We start from the raw sequence: 23879 nt of genomic DNA, 5'->3' as shown, positions 1-23879 counted from the left end.
GTGGTCAAATTTTTTCAGCATCTGAGATAAGTAGTCAAATTACACACTGTGTGGAATGCTGCTTCCGCTCTTTTGGGGCCTGATACCCGTAAGTGCCTGATAACGCGGTTTATAATCAGTTATTGTGCAATGACTAACTGTTCCCTGTTTACTCCCTCCATACTATTTATGATCAGATTGCTTGTCTGTCCTTCTTCCCCCACCCGCTTTCTAAGATGAACTATGCCGGTTGCTTTAATCTCTTCTCAAGCAGAAGCCGTTCCTTCATCCTTGCTACCCTCTTGTTTCTATTTTTATTTTTTTACTGTACCCTTTCAACTATGCACCCTGAGATGAGGCAGCTGGAATTGCAGTGTATGTCCTGGATGTGACTAAACTGAGAATTTTCATGGGGCTCCCCAAGTACCAGAGAATTACATTTTCTGGATCAATTGTTTTCTACGTACTGAATATCAGCTAGGAAATTACCTCAGTATTTGGTAGTGTATGCTCCCTTTCTCAGGGTGCAGGAATGTAAGCGCCTCAGGATGACCTGACTCATTTTTTTTTACCTGTAACAGCACTTTCTCATCAGTTTTCCTTTGTTTCTCTACCACTAGAGATGGAGGCATCTTCCATGTCTGAGAGAAGAAAGCCCTAATGATGAGCAAAACAGATGTGAAAAAGGGAATGAATATGCACAGTGCCGCTTGGCGCAGCACAAAACTTCACTTTCCTTACTGATCCTTCCCTTGTCTATCTGTCTGACATAAATTCTGTCATCCCATTTCCAAGTATTTTACATGTTTTCACTAGCATATAGGAAATGTTTCCAGATTCTCACATTCCATGTTTTAGAAATTCTGAGTGTCAAAGACTGTAGGATATACTGTGATTTAGATGCATAGGGAATTTGTGTATGTTATTTACATTAAATGAAAAGCTACACAAATAAACCATCTTCCCATTGGGGAAAAGAATGTTCTTAGTAGAATGATAAAATATTTTTATTCTTATGTTATGGGAGAAGATAGTTCTTTAAGTGGTTATTCTGACCCCATGGTTTACAAGAAAACATTCTTTAAATTATCATCACTGTTAAAACAAAGCTGTCCACAGAGGAGACACAGATATTAGCTTTTCAAACACTGCACTGGAGCCAGCAGAGAATCAGCGGCTGCGGTGTCAACACCCCTTTCTGCCCCCGACATTTTTCTGCCTTATCTTCGCACTGAGGCAGAGCGGCCAATTCACGGTCGTGAGGGCCAGGGTTACGGGTCCACCGCCACGGGAGACGCTCGCGCGGGCAGCACCGACGCTGTGGAAACAGGAGCCAGGGCTCGGGCTGCGCTGCCGAGACCGGGGCTGAGGCAGAGACCTGGCTCCGCTCCGCAAGACCGCTCGCCTTTCCCTCTGCGTGCTGCTACCGCCGCGGACCCGGGAAGCGTCGCTCAGCCCCTGAGGGAGCGCCGCCCCGAGCCCGCCCTACCCGCCGCCCCGCACCAAGATGGCGGCGGCGCCTCCACCCCAAGGGGCGGCTGCGCGCTCTCCCGCCCCGCGCGCCTCGGTGCGTCATCGCCCGGCGCCGGAAGTGCCGCGATGCGGGGGCGGCTGCTGCGAGCCTGGCGCGAGGGGGTGAAGGCGGCGCGCGGGGCGGCGGGGTGGGCGGCAGCGCCGCCATGGCGGGTGCTCTTCTTCGGCACCGACCGCTTCGCCGTCACCACCCTGCGAGCTCTGGAGGCGGCCAGGTACCGCCCGCCGGTGGCTGTGGAGGGAGGGGCTAGGGCAGGTGAGGGAGGGCTGGGCACCGAGGGATGGGAGATGGGGGCTGGTGAGGGGGTTCAGGGGCTGTTGGAGGGATGAGCTGGGGTCGGGGGGGGCAGGGACCGTGGGTTGGGCAGAGGTTGGTAGGCACGGGAGGGAAGGGACCTTAGGGTGGGCCAGGGACCACGGCGTCACGAGTGGGTTGATGGAGGGGAATCACAGGGTAGGTCAGGACTTGGGGGGTGGGAGGGCAGGGACCGTGGGGCTCGTGGGAGTCTGGCATTAAAAGGAGGAAGCTGGGGGTGGTGGGGTTGGGAGAGTAGGGACCGAGTAGGGGGTAGGAGTTGGAGGGGCAGGTGCTGTGGAAAGGGTGACACAGCGAGGGCTGGGGGCGACTTGGCCTTTGCTTCTCCCTTGCTCTGCCTGCGTGAGGTTTTCAATTCCTCGTCCATGCCAGGGAGCCCAGCGAGGACCCACTCGTGTCCAGGCTGGAGGTGGTGACCCTGCCCTCCCGCCTGCCTGGGGGTCTGCCTGTGAGGAGCTGTGCCCGGGAGCTCCAGCTGACTGTTCATGAGTGGCCACATACGGGACCTGTGGGGCAGTTTGATGTGGGTGTGGTGGCATCATTTGGACGTCTCCTAAGTGAGGACCTTATTCTTCAGTTCCCATAGTAAGTGGCTTGACAGGGCATCTATTGCTGCTTTGTTAGCAAAGTTTTTGAGTCAGCACCTGTGACTTGTAGCAGGTGAGGTCAATTTCTTTTCTGGGTTTGGCTGCTTAGTCTGAGCCCTACTTCTGTCATGTGAGGTTTGCTGTTGTTCTTTAACACGTTGATGTAGATCTGTGCAAATGTTCAGCATATGTGTTTACCTTTATTCCTCTCATCTCTTTCTGTGTTCACTGAGAAACTGAAGGTTATGCAATGTGAATTTTCCTTTAAATATATATATTTAAACTAGTAACACTTCAGAAGGTCTGAGGAGTTAATTCTTAAAGTAGTTTTAGTGTAATAAATATCGCACATCCATTTACATATGGGTTCAGCTTCAGGTACTGTTTCTATTCTAACTGTAAAATATTTCAATTCAGCGGTGTACTGAATGTCCATCCCAGCTGTCTCCCACGATGGCGTGGTCCTGCACCGATAATCCACACAGTGCTTCATGGTGATAAAGTGACTGGGGTGACAATTATGGAAATAAGACCAAAAAGGTAGGTTCGATGTGCTTCCCAAGACAGCTTACTGCTTCTGTTGCCTCTCAGGACTTTAAAGCATCACTGCTTAAGTCATCATTTAAATCATTCTATGTAATCACTTTTTTTTTAAAAATCACTTTTTTTAAAGAAAAATTTGAAATGCTTAGAAACTTTCATCTGACTATATGAGACTTGCCACAAATGCAGTATTTTAGCGAGTGTGTAGTTTGCACTGTAGACTCTAGGCCTGTTCTCTAATTCTTAGCATTATTACAGGGAGCAGACGGAGAACAGTCACACAGCTAGATGCATAGGCTTGGTATAACAGAACAGAAAAGATCTGGTTTTCAGACTTCAGAGTTGCTTGTAACCTCCTGTAAATAAAACAGGACAAGCCATTGCCTGTCTAGGGATGAGAGAGAGATTTTATGTTTTAGTTTCAGCACAGGCTGGCTTAAAAGGCTTGTGAAAACACATTATCATAGTTGTCTTTTCTTTCTTAGATGCTTGTCTGATAATAGATCCCAGGAAAGTGTGAAACAAATTTCTTCTGAATATTTCAGGTTGTTTCTTCTTAGATCTTATGCTTCTGAGCTGTGAAGTATTCAATCTCAGCTTGCTGAGGTGAATCTTGCTTGCCAAGATTTATCTGATATTCTTTTCCCTGTGTTGTCTTGTGAACCAAACATTATTTGATAATGTGTGAAAAGTAAAGTTTTAGAGGAAAAAAGGGCTAATTAGTAACTGAGTTAATATATTGAATGTAGACTTTTGAACTGCTAATTGAGTTATAGCTTCTCTTCCAGTAAGCTTGTGTGTTTTCTGCCTTATAGGTTTGATGTAGGTCCAATTATTAAGCAAGAAGAGTTTGCTGTTCCCCCCCACTGTACTGCAAAGGAGCTGGAAGTGATGTTATCAAAGATGGGTGCGAACATGGTAAAGTCATGCAAGCTAGTGTCACTTCTGATTAGTTCCTTGCTTTTAACATGTGTAAACAGAATTCTCTTTAATCTTGTTCTGGGTTGACTACAACTGTTAAGAGGAGAATGATCTGAAACTGTGTTTGTGAGCACTTTGCCTTGCTGAGAGGAAAGCTGAGTGGTGTGTGATAAGCTGTCAGTGTTGGTACTGTGCATTGCTGTTTCAGTGAAGAACTCAAGTGCTTTGTATGGAAACAGTGCAGTTTCTACTTTCATCAAAGTGAATATCTGCTTTTTCATCTTAATATTATCAGCTTTTGTCCTGTTCTAGGATTATTATCAGAGAGGAGATAATCCATAAAAGTATACATGCGGGTTTTTAATTGTGATTCAGTGGGAAGGATGCCTTTAGTGTGTTTGTGCGTATGATACAAGTCGTCTGAATATACCGACCCAATTTTCTAAAAGCTCACAAGAAAGTTTCACTGATGAAAAATTAAGTACTGTATTTGTATGTGTTGGATTTACTGTTAATAAATATGCTCCACTTAGCTTTGCTAATACTGTACAAAAATTAATTTTGCAGCTGATTTCAGTTTTGAAAAACTTGCCTGAAAGTTTAAAAAATAAAAAAGAGCAACCAAAAGAAGGAGTTACATTTGGTAGGTACGCATCATATTTAATGCAACTTGTTAATTTTTTCTTTTATCAGCTGGAAAACTAGGTTTCTTCCTACTGTGCTGGGTTGTATTCTTTTATATATCTTTCTTAGTATGGTCTCTTCACTGCCTTCTCTGGCTTAAAGTCATACAGAGGGAAAAATACTTCAGAATTGTTCAGACTTACTACATTAATGATTTTTTTTCCAGTTGCCTGTACAATATCAGAATGACTACTGATGTCACAAAATCTGAATGAGTTTGTTATTCTTTGTGGTTGTAACACAGACAAAAGTGTTACAACTGTGCTTGTAAATACATGTTACCAGTTTACGGTGCAGTGGGTAAATTAGAGAACAACTGAGAAGAAAGTGTAAATAATCCAAATTGAGGTTTTTACAAAATCTTTTCTCCAGTTGTTGTTGAAGGTACCTGTGGCTAGATGGTAGACCTGCCATTGGTCAGGATAAACCTGGGTTTAAAATAGAATAAAGTAGTACAGCTATTTGTTTGCAGAAAGATGCAAAACAAAATACAAAGTCTTCTAATTTCTTTTTTTCCCCCTAGCTCCTAAAATATCTATAGCTAAGAGTTGTATAAAGTGGGAGGAGCAAACGGCTGCACAAATAATTCAACTGCATCGTGCAATAGGAAGTATGGTAAGAGAGTGGATTTTTTTTAACCCTTTTCTCTCCTCTAGCATGTCTTGAGTTTTGTGTAGATATTTTAACTAATGACTAAAACTCATGTTTAGTTATTTTAGCCTCTAAAACCTAGCATGTGTTTTAAAATCCCAGCACAGTTTAGCATTAGAGGTGGAATTAGTGTGGAGGAGAATTTTCATGAACTTGATCCCAAGTGTGAAATCAGCACAATAATTTGTGTTGTTTCTTTAGCTCTGAGATTTCCACTGTTGGATTTGAGAGGGTTTCAGAACACAGTAGTGACATCTTTGCATGACAGTAAACAGTGCAAACTGCTACAGGAAACAGCTGTTGTAGCTAGTTGCTTAACTCATTATTGCATCTGCTAATGGTTTGCTTGTCGATGAGATGAGGAAGAACAAGGAAAATTAGATATGACAAGGAAAATCTCTTACCTGGACATACACCTAAATGTTTCCCTTAATGTTATTATCACAGGTATCTTGCATAAGAAAAAAAACTAGACTGGAAATGATGAAAATTATTCTCAATGTGTCATCTGCTTCTGTTTCCAGTTTCCTTTGCAGACGCTCTGGAAGGGTACTACTGTTAAGCTTCTGGATTTTGAGGAGGTCGATAATATCCCTGGTTTTGCTGGTATTTACTTTTAAATTAATCTGTTAAGTTAAATTTTCCTGTCTTTTCAAACACTGACTTGGAGATCGTACACAATTGTACTAAACAATAGCTTTAAGTACTGCTTTCTGGAACTCCTGTAGAACTAAGTCAGTCTCATATATGCACAGAGCGCAGTAAGTTTCTGTGCCCAAAGATGAGCATAAAAGGGTTTTAAAGACATTCCTGCGTTGTAATGATGTTGAGCGAGCAGCAGGTATAGTCCTGTGAATTCTGTGATAGAAGGATTTTAATCCTCTAATTAGGAGATCCTTGTCTAATGCCATTGTGTGTGTATCTCTCACAAGGAAAGGTGTCCCTGTGTACTATCGCTTAAACTATTTTCTGTAGTAGCCTGTGAGTCTGAGAGCCCTGTGGGCTGAGTGGTGTGCCAGAGGGCTTCGTGGGTCAGGTAGGGAGCAGTGCCTCATTCTCCCCTGCTCATTTGGGTATAACAAAACACAGAATGCAATTAAATATTTTTTTGAGCAAAATAGTGACTCAAGATGATTATCATGCTTCAAAGAGACATAAGTGTTTCAAACTTTTTTGTACTTGTCTAACATTTTTATGCCAACAATCTTGCTTTGCTTTTAGATCAAATATTAAATGACTGTGGAGCTGTTCCTGGTTCTCTACTATACCATAAAGTGTCCCAGACGCTGATAGCTCGTTGCAAGGTAGGTTTTTCCCATTTGTTTTATAGTCACTGCCTTAAAGATGAGGTTTTTAGTATTTGTGTTGCATAACTTTTGTCTTAATTGTTCATCATTATTCACTGTTTAGATTAGCATCAGTCTTTTTGTTTGATACCTTGAAGAACTTTTAATGTCCACTAACAGGCTTTTCATTTGTAAGCGAGAACTTGACTTGTAATGTAAACATGGTGACATCAAATAAAATGTTTTCTGTAAGCCAACCTACTGAGAGCTAAAGATAATTTTAAAACATGGAAGAAGCTTACCACCATTTTTTGTTTTTATTTTTAGGAAGGCTGGGTCGGAATCAAAACAGTCATATTAAAGAAGCAGCTTACAGCAGTTGACTTCTACAATGGATATATGCACTCTTGGTTCCAGCAGAACTCAAGAACAGTTCATCAGGAATGCAGATTTCAAACTCTCAAACTTAGCATGGCAAAAAAGACTCTGAAAGAGAGGGAAATTCTGACACAGGATATGAAACAATAGATGTGTTTCAAAATGTGGAAGAAGATGTCTGTAAGTTAATAGTAATATAAAATATTTCAACGCCCACCTGTAACATCCCACTTAGTTAAGGGTTTTCCCCCCAGAGTGTTTGATCTTACTGTCATCTGTGTGTTTTCATCGTGGGTTCCTGATACTCATTTCTCTTTCCCCCGTCAAGGAAAAGAATCTCCGAATGCTGAAGGTAGTGAATAAGTCCCCGTTCCCACTGTTAATAAATTTATTTTTATACAATGCTTTCAATTTCTTTTTGAGGACTTGGGTATAATTTTCTTCAAGCATAAATTAAATTGCGCACAGTTACTTTTATCTGGAAATACTAAAAATCCATGCTTCTCTGCAGTTCAGAGTTTAGTGTTCACTGAGACTCTTAGGTTGTCTGGTCTGATTTTCTTGCGGACCTTTAAACTACCTTCATATCCCCCTATTGAGATGAATAACATATGCCTTACCTGGGAACATCTAGAGAATCTTTTCCTGTCCATGATAGTTTTCTTTGTCAACAACACAGAGCATCCCTTATTTCTCTCTGGAATTTGCTGCCACATCCTTATAGAATACTGTACCTGGAGCTGTGTGCAGTTGGTCATACGCCTTTGTTGGGGTGGTTTGCTAGGTGGGGTTTTCTGAGCACTCTGATACTCCATCTGATTAACCTGTGCAATCATTGCCAACTGCTTAATTACCTGTGGCTTCCTGCTTATTCTCTTTATGTAGTGTCAGTCTACAGGTGTCTACTTTCAGTGTGCTGGAATTCAGTTTAAATAAATCTTTGATTTAGAAAGGAAATAAACAGTATTCCTAATCTAATCTGAGATCTCATCCAGTTCTCTTAGGACTGTCATGTTGTTTATTTGGGCCTGTTGACTCTGAAAATGCTGTAGTAGTAGGTACTGTTTAATGTCATCCATGAATGCCAGCTGATTGTTTTTAGTCACCTGCATGTGATGTGAACACATTTTGCTTCCTTTTAAATTCTGAAAAGAAGAATTTACTGTGTGTATTTACTTTTCAATACAAATGACTTTTAATCTCAGTGATTCTGTTTCTAATCTATAAACTGTTTCTAATCTATGAATTTGTCATTCACCTTGTTCAGTAGGTATTTTTCTTTGATATCTTTAGCTTTTCTGATCAATTTCTTACCTTTCCTATTTAATCATATTGATTGCCATCTCTTCCTTCTCCTTTTTGTTTTCATATCCTAGAATATATTCCACTTAATATTTGTCTGCCATCTCTCCAGGAGACTTATGTTCTGGTGTCATACTTCCTCTCTGATGAGAGAGATTTTTACCCGATGAGTTGTTGTTAATCTAATCCAAGCTTTTCCTCAACCTACCTTTGGTTAATGGCATGTATAAGAAGGAGTGTTTCATGTGAAGAACCCCAAAACTGATGACTTACTTTCTTGTATGTAATGTGAGGATAATAGCAAAACAAAGACTGGTTGCATTTTAGGAGCTGCTCTAGTATTTTGCTCAATTTATTTCTGCTTTTTCTGAATACTGCTGAAGTAAAAACAGAGCTACTGGTGCTATTCAGACTCAGGGAGGCACCGTTCTGTTAGCTTCATATTTATAGCATTATCACGGAAATTTTGGAAGCCTCAAAAAAAACCTGCAAGAGTTCTGTAGGCTTGGTGTTACAATGGTTCTGTCTTCCTCATGCTCATCAATAAATGTCAGCATGTCCTCTTCCACACGTCCTTTTGGCTCTTCAGACTTTTCAACACATTCATGTTTTTTCAAGCAGTCGTGTCTGGAACTTAAAGCTCAAGTCAAGTGTTGAATTCATGGGACTTATATCAAAGTGGCAGGAACTTTATGTGCTTGAGTGTGACTTGCTGAATGAAAGAAAGCAAAAAAAAAAAATCTAGAAAAATGTGTTGCATCACATGGATTAAAGTGTTTCTGAAGAAGCATCTGTTAAAGCAGATGCTGCAGTATTTTTCTTTAATTGCCATTGGTCCAACAATTAATCTGCCTCTGACAGGTTTTCCAGAACACATGATCCTCCAGGAAATCCAAGCCTATGAATCAGAGTCAAAAACTGGAAACAGTGGCAAGGTGGAAGTCAGGCTCCTGTGGAGAATTCCTTTTGTCTCTGACCACAGACTCAAGGGTGCAATTTGTGCTGCAGAAGTTATAAAACTGGCAAGTTTGTTTCCAAGAAAATGATGTATTTTTGTGTTTTGCTCCCACCTACTACTTGCAAGTAAAGGTTGTGAAGTCATTTTGCTTTTGCTCTGTTCAGATCACTCTATGACAGGTTAGTTATCACCTTATGCCAATAGAAGGGATGGTGCATGGGTGGGGTTTTTGTGTGTTTGTGGTGATGGTGGATGGGTTTGGGGTTGTTTGGGGGTTTTATTACTTCACTGGTCTCAGCTGTATGACTGCTTGCCTTGTGTTTTCCCTGCTGGAGCTTCTGGGGAATTTTTCATCAGCTCTTTTTAAAGAGCACTTGTAGGCATCATTGGAATCCAAATATTCAGCGTTTGCTCAGGATAAGAACATTTTCTCTGAAGTCCCTTCCCCATAGACAGTGAGGTTCTTGACACTAATCAGCTGCATATGGTAGGGGTCTGGCCTCCGGCATGGATTGTATCAGAAGTTGAATTAGCAGAGAAATGCGTATACAAAAAAAAACCCCACCCACCACAATTTACAGATAACTTTAAGCACAAATGATAAAGAATTTTGGACTTCTCAGAAGTGAAGTATTTGAGTTATCTGTTAGCATGGGTGGACCCAACTTTTCTGATCTACTAGGTCCCCAGGCACTGGAAAATGAATTATAACCTGAGCAAAATGAACAGTGAGATGTGACTCCCACAGAAAGAATATCAAAAGTTCAGGCAATTTAAGGTCAAAAGCTTTTAGATGACCAAACTGTAAAATCAACTGCTTTGTTCCTAGGAATGACTTTTGAGGAAAATTCCTTCAAGCTTCTTTAACTCCTTTGCTTTTTGGAATCTGCTCTAGCGTCATAAAGTTGAAAGCAAACTATGTTTCTATCCTTTGCATCTCCAAAATGATACAGAGCAAAGCAATATTATTGCTGGGTGGTGTTAATGCTGCTAGTTAGAATATCATGAAGTGTCTGTGTTAGATGTTGGCATTGGAGAGAACCTGTGGGGCAATTAGTACGTCTCTCGCTGACAGCTCTAGATTATGCCTTGTGTGAGATCTATTGCTGTTAGTCATTGCTGGCAGGCAGTAATTTCAGTTCTAACTAAAGCATAAAGCAACGGCAAAGAGTTTCCCTGCGTCTTTGGAGGAGTTTGAGATGGCATGTGCTCAGAAACCCTGTAGATGGTGCTCGCTGCATCTCTTTTAGGGGAAAACCAAGGTCAGCTGGACAGAGGATTGTGAAAATCTGGTACAGAATGTCTTCAGTTAGTTGTTTAATACCAAATAATGTCTAAACCATATTGTAGCCAGGATACCTATACTTGTAACTTAATCTTTTGATCTGTGCAGTTTGCTTTAAGGCTTCCCGGAACTGCTTTCCACGCAAGAGGTTATCGAAGATTAGACAGATCTTTGTTGCTTAACAGTTAATGTCCTAGCTCTGAATACGCTCAACTTTACCCCAGTTGTTTTATGGAGGAAAAACGGGTAAGATTATTTTTTTTGTGGAGGAAATCTTTGGCATGCTATTTTTGGCATGGTAGAGAAGCTTTAAAGGGAATTGGTGTTCCCTAGGCAGCTGTTAGCCAAAATGTCTTTTTGGAAACTTTGCTTTCACCTAACTCTGTAGGGATTTAACTCAGTAGGTAATGAAAATCTGATTATTTTTGCAGAACAGGCAAAACAAAAATGGGGCATTCACTGACGAGGTGTGGAATAGCATGTCAGGGTTGACTCTGGAACATGACATGGTGATTCAATCCCCAGTATCACTGCTGAGGTCAAGTACAGCCACCCTAGCAATTGGAAAGTGATACTAGCAAAATAAAACAGCTGTCCTCCTCTCGGACAAGAGGGAAAGTAGGAGGGATATTCATAGACCCAGCATCCGCTATGGCTTAGTTTAAGATCACTGGAGCCAAATTACTGGTAGAACTGCAAAATGTTTGGGCACCAGAAGGGCTCTGGTGCTGGATAGGGATGATTTCATCTTGAATTTCAAATAAATGTTAGAGGGAGTGATATTTTCTAGGATGCTGGTGACTCGCAGTTAGATGCATCTGTTTCATGATCTTACTACTCCCCCTGCTTCCTAGGAAACCTTTATTCCTGTTTTCTGCTGCATAAATTACAAATAAACAAAAAGTGTAAGTGACTAAGCACAGGAGTGCTTGAATCTTTTTAAAAAGTTGATTGTAAAATCCCTGCATAATTTGAAGGTTGAGGCTAGACAAGAATATCTCTCCTTCTGTTTATCCTAACTGCTGACAGCCTGATAGCTTCTGGGAAGCATTTTCCCTTTCTTAAAAACAGGAGGAGGGATAGGTCACCAGATTTATCTGAGGATTGGAAACTAAATGACCTTAAAGGAAGATGCTTTGCCATTAGCCCCAAACCTGCTGACGTTTAGGAGCCAGGTCTCTTGCTTCAGCCTGATTCTCAAGGTTGGTGGTCCGAAGGCCAAGGCTGAGGGAGGAGCTGAGTCGCAGCCTTCCTGCATTCCTCCAGCTGATGCTCTCCTTTGATACGTGGGAGTGTGGGTTAGGTTTCAGGTTGCAGAAAAGACGCTGCTGTACACTGACCATGAACACAAGCGCTCAGGAGCTGGAGAAGTCAGATCTGACATTGAACTATAGCATAAAACTTGTGTGAGGGCTGGGTGCTGGGACCTGCTGTAGCTTTTCTCCTAGATAGACTTTAATGTATTTGGCACGGTGGCTCATCAGTAATGACGAAGTGTTAGCACTGAGTGGTGGTTGTTGGGCCAAGGTTGTTTTCTGGAGGTAGTGCTTAAGCACCCGTGTTTGGAACCTCTGTCTTGCTCTGTCTCGATGTACTCTGCCAGCAGCCTCCTCCAAGAGCTCAGGAACTTGTTGAGTGTGGAGATTAGTTTGTTCCTCCAAGTCAGAGTTAAGTTGCAGTGGGGGACAGACTGGGGAAACTTGGAGAGCTTCTGGCTGTTTCATGGATAGGCAGAATGTCAGGCTGTAGGGCTGTGACTATTTCATTCCTGTTAAAAAAACATTTCTTCCCTGTAGGAAGAGCCCTGTACACTGCTGTGTTTTGCTCTGGCAAGCCCACATGCAGCACAGGGACCAGATCCCAAACCTGCTTTCATCCATGTATCTCCTGGGTTGGTCTGTAGAAGTCATTTGTGTTACTTCACCCTTGAAGTGATGAAACCAAGTTTGGGATTTGACTGTCTGCAGAGGAGGAGGGGAGCAGAGGGAAGAGACGTTTCTCTGTGAGTCTGCAGCGCAAGCCAAGAGCTCTGTGGGAAGGTCCGAGCTAATGCTCCCCACTGGCTGCCTTGGCCCCAGCTCGCGCCAAGCCCTTGCAGCAGACTAAACACAAAAGAAAACACAGAGTCTAAATTCATTGGTATGAAGAGGATGTGCCAGAGTATTCCACAGCTCTTCCTTTTCTTCTTCTCTTTGATAACTGTCAGTTTGCATAAAACCATGGATTATTAAGGGAGGGGTCTACCTTTTTAAGCATAATTCAGGCTGCATAGGCACTCGGTCCTGCACAGCTCTGTGTTTAATGCCTGGATGCCCCGTGTCAGACCTGAGAACCTGTTGTGAAGCTTGCTAAACGCTATTGAAAGATTCCTCATGCCCTTGATGGGCTGTAGGTAGGACAGCATAGACCTAGAACTGGCTTTGTACCCTTAGGAGGGGATCGGGTAGGAGAGGGAAATCCACACTTGAGCATGTGTTTGAAATCCAGTTTTCATCCAGTAGCACTGCCCACCTTTTTGTGATCTCTCTCAGTGGAAATGTCAGTGTTGGAGGCTTGCTGGTTTGCCTGCACCCCAAAAAAGTGTTTGGGTGTAAACCCAGGATGTCTTTTTTGTGCTGGTAACGTTCTTGATTCTGCTCTAGAAGTAGTGAGGGTTTGATAGGGCAACTTAATAGGTCGCTTGGAGATGGATCACTGTCTGTCTGACCCCTTCTATGGCCATCTGTACCTTCAGCTAAGAGCAGCTTCTTGCTCAGCAGCCTCCTGCTCGCTGCTGCTGAATGTGGAGGGAAGTCTGTCTTCTCCCTGTCTCTGCACCTCCCGGCCTGGCTCTACAGTGCCTGGTTTCCTGCCACCCCTAAAGCACAGGTTCTGAGCCCCCTTCTCCCCCCACCTTGTCCTGCTCTGGGAGCCCTGCTGCTGCCTCCTTACTTCATCCCTCGCCCAGACCTGCTGCTCCCATTTCTCCCAGTACTGCTGCAGATTCTCCACATCTCAAGCTGGGGGCAGATTCCCCGACCACAGCACACCGTGGCCAAGCCCTGAGGAAGCACCAGCTACCCACCAAACCCCTTACACATACCCAGGGTCAGTCTCACACTGATAAAGTTGTGACCTGTTTGTGAATAGAAAGGTGAAATTTTGCAGGTTATTCTTTGGTCAGCTCTACACGTGGTTTATTTACTTGGACATTTCAAACACAAAAGCAACACAGCATTGTCGAAGTTACAAAATAACCTTTTTTATTAACCTACCCTATCATAGAGCATGGATTTTCTTGTCAAATAATGCAGGAAGCAAGAGAAAACTGTAGTTTTATCCATGTGGAGCCTACAAATCCACATGGCTTCTCTGTGCTATTGAGCATGTGAGTTCTTAGAAATGCAGCTGCCGGTAGTTTAGCTTGAATACAGTCACTCTAAAACAAGCTAGAAATAAATAAAATACTTACATTTCAAGTACAAAACCTTGCAGTTGAATTCAGTATGAGGAAATCAGTTTATTCCTTTTCATGTTACCAACTACTGTACAGGTACTTGGGCTGGCAAAGTCTGCAGATGCAGAACAGAAGAATGTTTTATGTACATGACTTAATTGAATCGTGTGTTTAGTCTTCCCTTTAGGCTATCATGTGAAGCTGTTTAATGTCAGGCAGAAAGAAGATTTTTATGGATGCATTTAATAAGACACAAACTCACTACCGCTACTGTCCCACAAGTTTTGCTTTATGTCTTTCCTTTCTGGTGCCAAAAAAAAAAAGTGCACCTTAATTACTTCTCAGAAATAATGACACCTACCAGCTTTGAATTAGGTTATTAACAGGTAGATGTTACTTTCAAATTGTATTTAATTGATTGTGAACAACTTTACTGAGGCTTCTATAAAGCTCTAGTAGGTGGGAGAACGTTGACTTCTCACCGGGATCCTGCCTTGGGTGGTTCGGCGGCTTGTCGGCTGCCTTCGGTATGCGGGGCTCTCCCCTGGCAGAACCAGTATGGACTGCTGGCCCGAGTTCCTCTGAGACTGGAAGATGCTTTGCTCTGCTGTGCTCTTCTCTGAACAGGTGAAAGTCAACCCGACGCCAATGTTGCTCTTCATGGTTCTGGAGGTGCCATCAGACGTGCCGTCAAAGCACCTGCCCAGGGCAATTTCCTTGGCGATCCTCGGGTCTTGGTCAGTGACGGTGTAAATGCCATAGTTGTGTCCCAGCGGGTCAAGAGGAGCCAGCATCGTGTACTCGCTGGAGTCGTTGTTTGTAGCCATGGGGAGGTGATTGACCAGGTACTCGTGGAGCATGCTGTTGACGCTCTCTCGGCGACAGCTGCCTTGTGGGACCACTTTCACCAGTGTGCGGTCCACGCGGTCTTGGTCGAAGAGCATCCCGCTGCACTTGAACTCCAGGCAGGCTGCCGACACATTTGGCTGCTCAGAGTCACGAACGCTGCGGACGTCCCTGATGCCGTAGAGTTTGCCAATGGTACGTGGGTGCGTCCCACCCATGTTACGAGATCTTACGTTCACCTCTTGCGGTCCATTTATTTTCACTTTAATGTAGCAGGCCCTGAATTCCATGGGCTTGGGCCACCATGCCAGGTAGTCATCAGTCCAGCTCATGAGGTCATCTTCGCTGAAGGGAACGGTGTTGTAGTCGTACCGGTCTCCCTCTATCCTGTAAAACCTGAAGTGAGCAGCACTGTATGGAGCTTCCTCACATTCTCTTAGGTTTTCGTAGGCATAAATAGGGCCGTTGTTGTCTTCTGGGGAATTAGGGCTTGGCTTGGCCATGTTAATGCTGAATGCTGTTTTCTTAGTGTTGGAGTCCTCATGGTCTGTTCTCCTGTAGTTGAGCCTGTTGAGATACGGCTGTGGAACCCCAATAGCATTAGGGTTGAGTTTGGGAGCAGAGGGAACAGCTTCGAGCTCTTCGCCCCCCATGCTCGCCAAAATATAAGCTGCATAGGCCTCGGGGTTTTGCTCGTCACAGAAAGCGGGCACGCAGGCGCCGTTGGGACCAGTGACCACACTGTCGAAACGGCCCCATGCTCTGGGGTTGGAGGAGAACCCTGGTTGTGGCTCTGTGTTTATAATGGAAATCACAACCCCTTGGATCTGCTCGCTTGGCAGAAATCTCTCGCTTCTGTAGGCTCGGATTTTGACGTAACACCGTCTGCTCTCTGGGACGTCCAGGTTAAAAAGCCGCCTTTCTTTGATCTCCATGTTCCCAACCAAAAAAGTTCTCTCCTCCCTTTTGCGCCGTCTGTTTTTCTCAAGGTTGAAGTCCCCTTCTTCCTCCCATAATCCTGTCTCTGGGTTCAGGGACCAAAGCTTCATCTCTTGCAGGTGCTCTGGCATCTTGACCTGAGCAGCATCCAAATGAACCTTCACCTCTTCTGCATTAAGAGACTCAGTGCCCTGTTCGTCGGTGAAGTCCACAGAAAACATGCCATACGTGCGGAGTGGAAACACATCTCCTTCCTCATCTACGAAGTTCAAGTCACTTTGTGTCACAGCGGCCGTTGAGATGTTTCTTGGGTCCAGAAATGTCACGCTGGCTTTCACTTTGCCTCTGTAGGCTTCTCCATTTTTCCTATAAAATGCATTGGGAGGAATTTCTAATTCGGCAATTGGATCATCTTCTTCCATTTCTCCCAAAGAAATCACATTGGTTTCGGTGGATTCCAGCGTAACAGGGGCTTTCTTTCTTAGTAGCTTGATCTCGTGAAACACAGCACCTCCATTTTCCTTGAAGGGCAGAACTTTTGTTGTGTTCACAAACTTCTGCAGCCGATCGACGAAAGTTAGAACCAGTCTTTCTGTGTCTGCTGGCACATGGATGGAGAAGGTTCCCTTGTAGCCAGTCATACTCACTCTCTTGTTCCCCATGTAGATGTGGCCAAACCTCAGTGGCTCACCATTATCTGCTGCTGTGGCTCTGCCTCGAACCGTTATTTTGGTCTCGGTGCATTTTTTGCAGCCACATTCTACGACGACTTTAGTGGGGAGCGTGTAGCCATTGCAGGAGATGTCTCTGGTTTCCATCTTGGACACCCCGCAGCAGTAGGCGACGTTGTCCTTACACCGGAGTCCCTTATCCAGCTTCCCAGCGCAGGTCTTTGCTGGGCACTTGCCCACGTTGTAGTAGAAGGAGTTCGTCTCTTTTTGGAAGCAGTCGTGAGGAAGTCGGATGAGGTGGCTTTGGGGTTGGGAGTTGCAGGCTGCCTCTTGTCTTCCTGTTGAATAGGATTTCTTAATGAGCAGCATGAAATAATTGTACACTCATCGCTATGTGGTTTGAAACCCTCAGAGCTAAACATTGCTTCCAGTAACCGAGCTTTTCACAGCCATGAAACAGAACTTTGGTTAGCTGAATTCATCTGGCCTCCGTTTGGTGAAGCAGTTACTCAGCTTTAACTTGAGGTACCTGATTTAAGAGCAGTGCTGTTTTCAGGAGCATCCCAGCCTCTGCTTACCCACCACTGCCATCCACCCCACCCTCAGCTAGATGTTCTGCAACTGCCTGGCTTTATGGCTATGGACAGACAAAAATGTGTCCTGAGGTTTAAAAAAAAAAACCCACCCTAAACAAACAGAAATATTCACATGTTAAACAGCAAGTACAGTGAGAAATCTGCTGAAACCAGCAGATTGAGCTTGGCAGGTCACCTGCAATCCAGAGCTCCAGTTTGTAGAGAGCATCTGGTTCATAACCAGCTCACATGAGCTTATCTGCTAACGGATGCATGAAATAAACCTCAAATATTTTTCCTGTGACTTTTCTTTCCCACATGTATCACAGTTTCTGGTTTCTGCACGCCACCACCTCCCCAGCTGCTTGGAGAGCATCGTGCACGTTTTCTCTTACCTATGACAGCAAGCTTGGCTGACTGGGACTTCGCTGACCCCCCGGCGCTGCTGGCCTTGCAGAAATACTCTCCAGACTGGTCTCTCTTCAGGTTCTTCAGAATCAGGTTGTTTTTATATTTGTATAAGGAGGGATCCAGCAGTGAGCCATTGTGGTACCTGCCAGGAACAGGCAGGCAGTTAAGGGGACAGAGGCTGACCGCCTGGCTGGAGCAGAACAATCCTACATCCTGCTGTGTGGATTTTGCCAGACCTCTTGCCTCGGTTTCCCCCTTTATAGTCTGTCTCGTGGCATCACCTGAAAGTTATTCCCCTTCCCCTGGCAGTACTGAGGTGTGGCTGCTGGGTGACTGGCCGGCAGGCAGAGCTGCCAGTTGTGCCTGATGAGGTTTTTTCAAACTTCTATTTGTATTTTTTCCCAGTAAGTCCCTCTGCAGATGGCATTACTGCACCTACGAGACATGCCAGCTCTGCACGTCTTGAGGAAACCATCATTTCCAGCAATCAGTTCTTGGCGTATTTAGCTGGTTTATAGCTAAAAAGCCACCTTTATGGAGATGGTAAGGAGATAAAAATTGAATTTGTGGGACAGGTAAGACTTCTGTCCAATCAAACTCAAGTTCCTTACCATAGGTAGTGATCGGGGGCCGGGCTCCCAAGGGCATCACAGCAGAACGACACACTCTGTCCCACTCTCCTGGCTTTGTCCTTGGGGCTCCTGAAAATGTAGGGTTTGCCTGTGGGAGGAGGAGAACGCCATCTTGTTACTCTTCCCCCCCTAAAATCACCATTTATTTCTGATTACTATGTAAAGCCTCTTACATTCTGCCCCCCTCTTTGGGGCTACCTGATCGTTGCAGCTGCACTTGGATCGCCAGGTTTCTTCTGTTGCTCTCAGGCACGGTGACAGTCGCTGTTGTGTATTTGGCTTTCTTTATTTTAAGAGTGTTTTTGCCATCGGGGCAAACCCCCGGGATCCTAAACATGCCCCTGTTATCAGCCGTTGTCAACAGCTTGAGTTTCTTGGCTTGCAGGTAGACCCGGGCATCGGCAGCGGGTGACCCGTCCTCAAGAGAGACCTTCCCGTGCAGGGTTGCATCCTCGCACATGCAGGCGTCGCAGTCAGCATTGATGCGGCCCATGGGGCAGGTGATGTTGCAGGCTGGAGGAGAGGCAGGCAAGTCAGAAAGCAGCCCTGAGTCCCCGTGATGCTCACGGCACGGTCTTGTGTCTGCTTTTAATTTAGATGCAATAAGGCAGATACTGTATAAGGAATAAATTGTATCCAAAACATATTTTTACTGATTATCAACAGCTGTGCATTAGAAACACAGGGACGATGTCATTTTGAACCTGACAATTAGTAGAAAGCAGCCACGTGGATATAATTACAGCTAGGAACTGTTATTTACCTTCCCCAAAGGGCTGAATTTCTGGGAAATTTGAATCCGGATCAGCATGTGAGCTCAACCCTGCAAAATTACAAATCCAAATGCCTTAAACTTTGTAGTTTTCTGTTACCAACTCATGCCCAAAAGTCGTGACTCTGGTCTGTCTTAAAAGCTGTCTCCCCTTATTCAGTGGTATCCTGGCTTGGGCAGGACATAGGTTAATTGCCAAATGGGCATTACCCGATGGGATTAACGAATGGTCTCCCAAACAGTGATTCTGAAACATTTTCATTACTTACAGAGATCAATCCTAAATAATAATCTGTCTCTTCCCAAGGCAAGGGCTCAGGTCATTCCTTTTACAATCATAGAGCATCCTTGTACAGCAGCTACCTGGTAATTTTTTTTATAGCTGGAAATAAATGGAAGAAATCAGGGAAAACCTGAAACAACTTTCCTGGAGAAAACATAGACTATTTTCAGAATGATTTGTTTAAAAGGGGATTATAAGAATAACATAATTAATTACAAGCCCGTTCAGCAGGGGCTGTGACAATTCAATATTCCCAACTCTTCTCCTTCCTGGAGATTGCATGGAGGCAGCTGCCTGCAATTGCTGACTCCACCTTGAGAGCTGCTGTTAAAACAAGATTAATGAGATATTTTTTTTTTTCTATATCCCCAGCATATTTATGGATCCCTGATGATTCCTCATATCTGGATTCCCCCCCTTATCTTGCTATTTGGCTATAAACTCCCCGTGCTCTGCTCCCTTAGTATTCTCCAGCCCTACTCAGGAAGGCATCACAAATTTCTGGCAAGGGAGAGAAAGATGGTAAAATGACAGTGAAGGGAGTACAATGCCTATGCAGTGGTGAGATCAGGACATGATCCCCTGCCCGTAAGTGAGGTTAGAGGAGCACCTGAGCAAATATGTCCAATGCAGAGCCGCCCTTCCTCAGTTGCTTCATTACAGTGCACGCCCCGGAGGCGCTCAGCTAGGCAGGATCTGGTACGCTTCTGCACACCGGTTTGGCCACACTTTGCTGAGCACTCACTCCATTTCGACCATGGAGACAAAAACCTTTTTGTATCTTGCACCAGTGGACCTTGAATAACATCAGCGGTGTGTTACTGAGACGCACATTACACGTACGACTGCCTGAAAATGGGCAGTTGTTTTTTTAGCAGCTTCTATATAGCTCAGACTATGCATTTGGATATTATGCACCACATGGATTAAACAAACTCAAAGCATGCTCAGGGAGCTGGGAAATAAAGCAGGAGAAGGCATCTGAAGGCTTTTGACTTAATTCCCTGCAGGCTACTGAATTCAGGATGATTAAGATAAACTTGAGGGGAGCAAAGTGCATGCAGCTCATGCTTAGTGTTGAATAACTTTGGCTTAAAGGAAATCAAACACACATTGTCATTTAAATGCTGTCTGAGGGGCCACGCTCGCCTGCGTCTCAAATGTGGTTAAATAAAAACAAAAAAAAACCCCAAAAAGAGTAAAATTGTTGGTATGATCATGTTGAAAGTCTTTAACCATACTTCAACATATGTTCTCTACAGGGGGAGTGTGTCCCCTATTGTGAGCACCAGTTTTACTGTGTGCAAAACAGAAGCCCAAGATGCTACCAAGCGGGCTGAGCATGTTAGGGGCCAGCTGATTTGTAAAACACAAAGAGGGTTTATTGAGGATTTAATATGCAGTTAGATTTTTAAAGGAATTTCTTTAACTGGGCTACTAGATGGTATTAATTTAAGCTACTTGGAATGGATGAGATCCCCCCTGAGTCTGTGGTTTGGGTTTATTTTTAAATGACAATGTTCTAATAATGTTTACGAGGATGCACTTGTGACTAAAGTTTCTAAAAATGAGATTTCTCAGAGATGTGTGCTGTGTCATCTCCTACACCTACTCTTCCACCTGATTTGTAATAAACCAGGTTGGGTTATTTCCTAGAAAGGCAGACAGGCACATGGCTGGGCTGTTTAGTAGTGATGGTCGAGAACAAACCCCTGCCTTACAAAAGCAGGTGGCTGGAAAAGACCGTTTAAATGACAGCAACCACAGGGAGCGTCATGTCTGGTTTGGAGTGAGCACTTGGCTTAGTGAGCAAGTTTTTAATCTGTTGGCATCTCCAGTTCAGCATCCCAAGTGGCACATCCACAGACTTGATATGGCAACGTGGGGGATGCAGGAGGAGGTGGGTTGGGGATGTGGTCCCTTCCGAGGCACCACACGGATAAATGTCTGTCTGTACTTGCCCCAAGAAAAATTTAACATGCAACAGATTAAAGTGGGGTCTCCAAAGTCTGGGATTGGCTGCTTTAATCTGTAGGGATGGTGATAAGAAAGGAGAAGGGGAGTCCTGTGGAGGAAAACAGCATTATATGGCTCTGGGCAGCACATCGACAGCAGAAAAAACAGAAAGTGGAGGATGGGGGAGAAGCAGAGGGGCTCGAGGGCTGGCAGGGACATGGGGAGGGCCGGGGCTACCCCGTGGCACTGGCCAGCAGGAACGTACTGCGTCTGGCGTAGGCGAAGGTCGGGTCTCCCCTGTGAGAGCTGCTCCTCGTACCTGCGGGCAGAGGATGTGCGGGGTGGTTTGAGCAGGGTTTGCCTGCTCCCTGGCCGAGCACCAGTCCCTCCACCGGTCTGGCTGCACCCAGCCCGGCTGCTCAACCCGAGCAGGTCTGGCACACCCTCTCCTGGAGGCGAAAACTGAGTTTACAGCTTCTTGCTGCCAAGGGCATATACTTTAGTTTCCAACTGCATTGGTGAAAAAAATCAAGATTTTGCTTTACTCCTCCATAGAGAAGGAGGAGTCAGCCCATGCTCTGCAAGCCCCAGCTTCAGCATCACTGCCTTGTGCCATTGGCTTTGAGGGGAAAAGAATTTTCTTGGTAGCTTTCCTAAAAATATCTCTCAGAAGGTGGAGGGGACCTCTCTCTGAGTGTCTGTGTTTTTGGTGCTTTGATTCTCCTCAGCAGCTAAGAGAGCTGCTGGGAGCAGGACGGGAGGCTGGGAAAGTCCCCTAATCTCTCAGCTACGGCATCAGCATGTCCAGCCCTTTCAGTGCCTGCTGGAATTTCGATCCTGAACCCTGGGCAGTGAAGCTTGAGGGGTCAGGGTATCTCCTGGGGATTAACAAGCAGAGCAGGCTTTTTGGGTAATTAATGCCCCCCAGGCTTTAATTTTAAAGCAATGGTGTTGCAAACTGGCCCAGGTGTGGGGACCAGCTGGGCAGGGGAAGGGCAGGTCGGAGCATGTGCTCGCCCATCCCTGGGCTCTCCTCGCCCTCCCAGCCCGTGTGTGCCTCCCATGGGGAGTCAGGGCTGTGGTCACACACTTGACCTTCGCTTTTCCAGGAGAGGAGCCAACAACATGTGTCAGCGATAGCCAAAACCCTACAGGAGGTCATGGATGATTAACATTTATTTCATTGCCTAAATATTGTCATCTACTCAAATACTGTTTGGTTGTAAATTAAGGCTGAAAAAAATAATACGCGTCTAAACACGCCTTGTCCCGGCAAGGAAAAGCCATCTGAGCTGGGAAATAACTTACTCTCCAAGCTGAGCATTACCAGGGGGCTCAAGGTTTTCTGTCCTATTTGGATCCTGCTGAGGCGTGGTTTCAGAAGCCTTTGACCTAAGGGTCAATAAATTAGAGAAGAAATTAGATTAATAATAAATGAATTAGATTCAAGGGACTGGGCATCCTTAGACTCAGTTTTTCAGCTTTCCTGTTGGGTTGTGGCTGGTTTGAACCACCGATTAAAGCTCCTGCAGGATGCGGTGCCAGAGATGCTGAGTGAAGAGCCTCATAGAGATGTCCCACAGCATCACTGCAGCTCGGGTACGACGCAAATTTGCCATTTCCCTTATCCCCCAAGAAAAACCTTTTTTGTGCTTTCTGTGTTGGAGCAGCTCAGATCAAATAATCTTTTTATAGCTGGAGATATAAAATATATCCTGCCTCTCCCTCTGCGAGGAGAAACGAACCCAAGGTGGATGAGGTTGGTTGTCACTATGGGATGCGGATTGATTTCTGCACTTGCTGGCCACCCGCGTGCCCAAGGGGAGCTGGTGGTCGTGGCTGGTTCCCGGGCTGCTTGCTGGGACCGGTCCCATTTAAACTGGGGAGGTAAGCCCAAAGCTGCCCGGCACTGGTTCTCGCCTGTGCCTAGCTTCTGGGCGCTCAGCAGGGCTTCTGGGCACCTCCCCAGCGACAAATTTGACTCTCCCTGTTCTTATCCCTGGGCATCTGGCCAGAGCACTTCAGAGTAAAATTCCTCTCTAGCCTCGGAAAACAAATCCAAAGAGCCTGCAAACAGGTTTTCTCTGCAACACCCGCCAGAGCAGAGGGGCAGGTTGCTCAGCGCTTTGGTACATGCGACCTGCCAGAGCCAGGAGTGGGCAGATCCTGCTGCTCCAGAGCATCTTCTCCTGGAGAAGAGCCATGTTGCTGCTTCCCCAGGGCTTGGCTCGGAGCCTGGGGTTGTTTCGTGCTTGGGTAATGGCTGAGGCACCAGCCAGGGTGGGTTGCTTGAGTAGCTGGGATGGGAGCTGAGGGGCAAGTAGGGATGGTCCCAGCACAGCCAGTAGGCAGGACGGGCTCATCCCTGGTCAGCCAGAGGCTGGCTGACTCACAGATGGGCTCTGCCCGTGGTCCGGGGGCTGGACAGGCGCCAGTCCTCGTCTGGAAGTGGTTTGGCCAGGCAAAGGCCATGCTGACCCCGGGCAGCGCCTGGCATCGCCGTCGGGCCCGTGTCTGTTGGCTCAGCGGCCGCCAGCAGACGTGCCTTCATGCTGGTGTGCCCACGGGCAGGGGACAGCACAGTGATGGGAATAGAAATGTTTAACCTTCACCTAAAACAGATGTGGCTCCCAGGAGGAGGAGGATCCATCCTTTCACCGTGACCATTGTTGTCTCCAGAGTTGATCCAGGGCTTCTTGGAGTATCCGCAGCTGTCCCACCCCTTCCCCAGACCTGTGGAGACAAGCCCGGCCATGTCAAGGCTCACCCTGGGGTTCTGCTGCTTTCAGGGAGCTTCTCCCAGGCTGAACCAGTCCAAAACATGCAGTGGGGCTGTTTATACCCCCTGGCCACCCACTTATCCCCCGAGGGGGGAGCAACAGGGGCCCCACATCTGCGCTCGCATCCCCTCTGCTTCTCGCCGTCACATCTGAGC

General features: G+C 45.4%; 2 protein-coding genes across 7 annotated transcripts; one reads left to right on the top strand and one right to left on the bottom strand.

Moving 5' to 3' along the window:
* Nucleotides 1–1570: 1570 nt before the first annotated feature.
* On the top strand, nt 1571–17921 carry MTFMT (mitochondrial methionyl-tRNA formyltransferase). Of its 6 annotated transcripts, XR_012630352.1 has the most exons (11): nt 1571–1727; nt 2201–2413; nt 2833–2955; nt 3774–3876; nt 4447–4522; nt 5087–5178; nt 5739–5820; nt 6436–6518; nt 6828–7058; nt 9042–9202; nt 17220–17921. XR_012630352.1 is itself a non-coding variant. In XM_074880032.1 (10 exons), exons 1-9 carry the CDS (start codon nt 1579–1581, stop codon nt 7026–7028), a joined length of 1122 nt encoding a protein of 373 aa, XP_074736133.1. In that variant the 5' UTR covers nt 1571–1578; the 3' UTR covers nt 7029–7058; nt 17220–17921. The 6 variants fall into 6 exon arrangements, 5 of the variants coding, with proteins under 5 accessions (XP_074736133.1, XP_074736130.1, XP_074736135.1 ...); XM_074880032.1 differs by lacking the exon at nt 9042–9202; XM_074880029.1 differs by lacking the exon at nt 17220–17921 and having other exon boundaries at nt 9042–9281.
* On the bottom strand, nt 13640–23879 carry CILP (cartilage intermediate layer protein). Its single transcript, XM_074880035.1, has 8 exons — nt 23557–23879; nt 22253–22336; nt 21210–21263; nt 19599–19784; nt 18132–18446; nt 17913–18021; nt 17286–17443; nt 13640–16653 (listed from the first exon to the last, which is right to left on the bottom strand). The coding sequence occupies exons 1-8, from the start codon at nt 23609–23611 to the stop codon at nt 14312–14314; spliced, it is 3303 nt and encodes a 1100-aa protein (XP_074736136.1). The 5' UTR covers nt 23612–23879; the 3' UTR covers nt 13640–14311.

The sequence above is a fragment of the Strix uralensis genome, chromosome 11, assembly GCF_047716275.1.
Source record: "Strix uralensis isolate ZFMK-TIS-50842 chromosome 11, bStrUra1, whole genome shotgun sequence".
Lineage (NCBI taxonomy): Eukaryota > Metazoa > Chordata > Aves > Strigiformes > Strigidae > Strix > Strix uralensis.
Note: the sequence above shows the minus strand (reverse complement) of the source record. Positions and strands in the feature narration are given on the sequence as shown.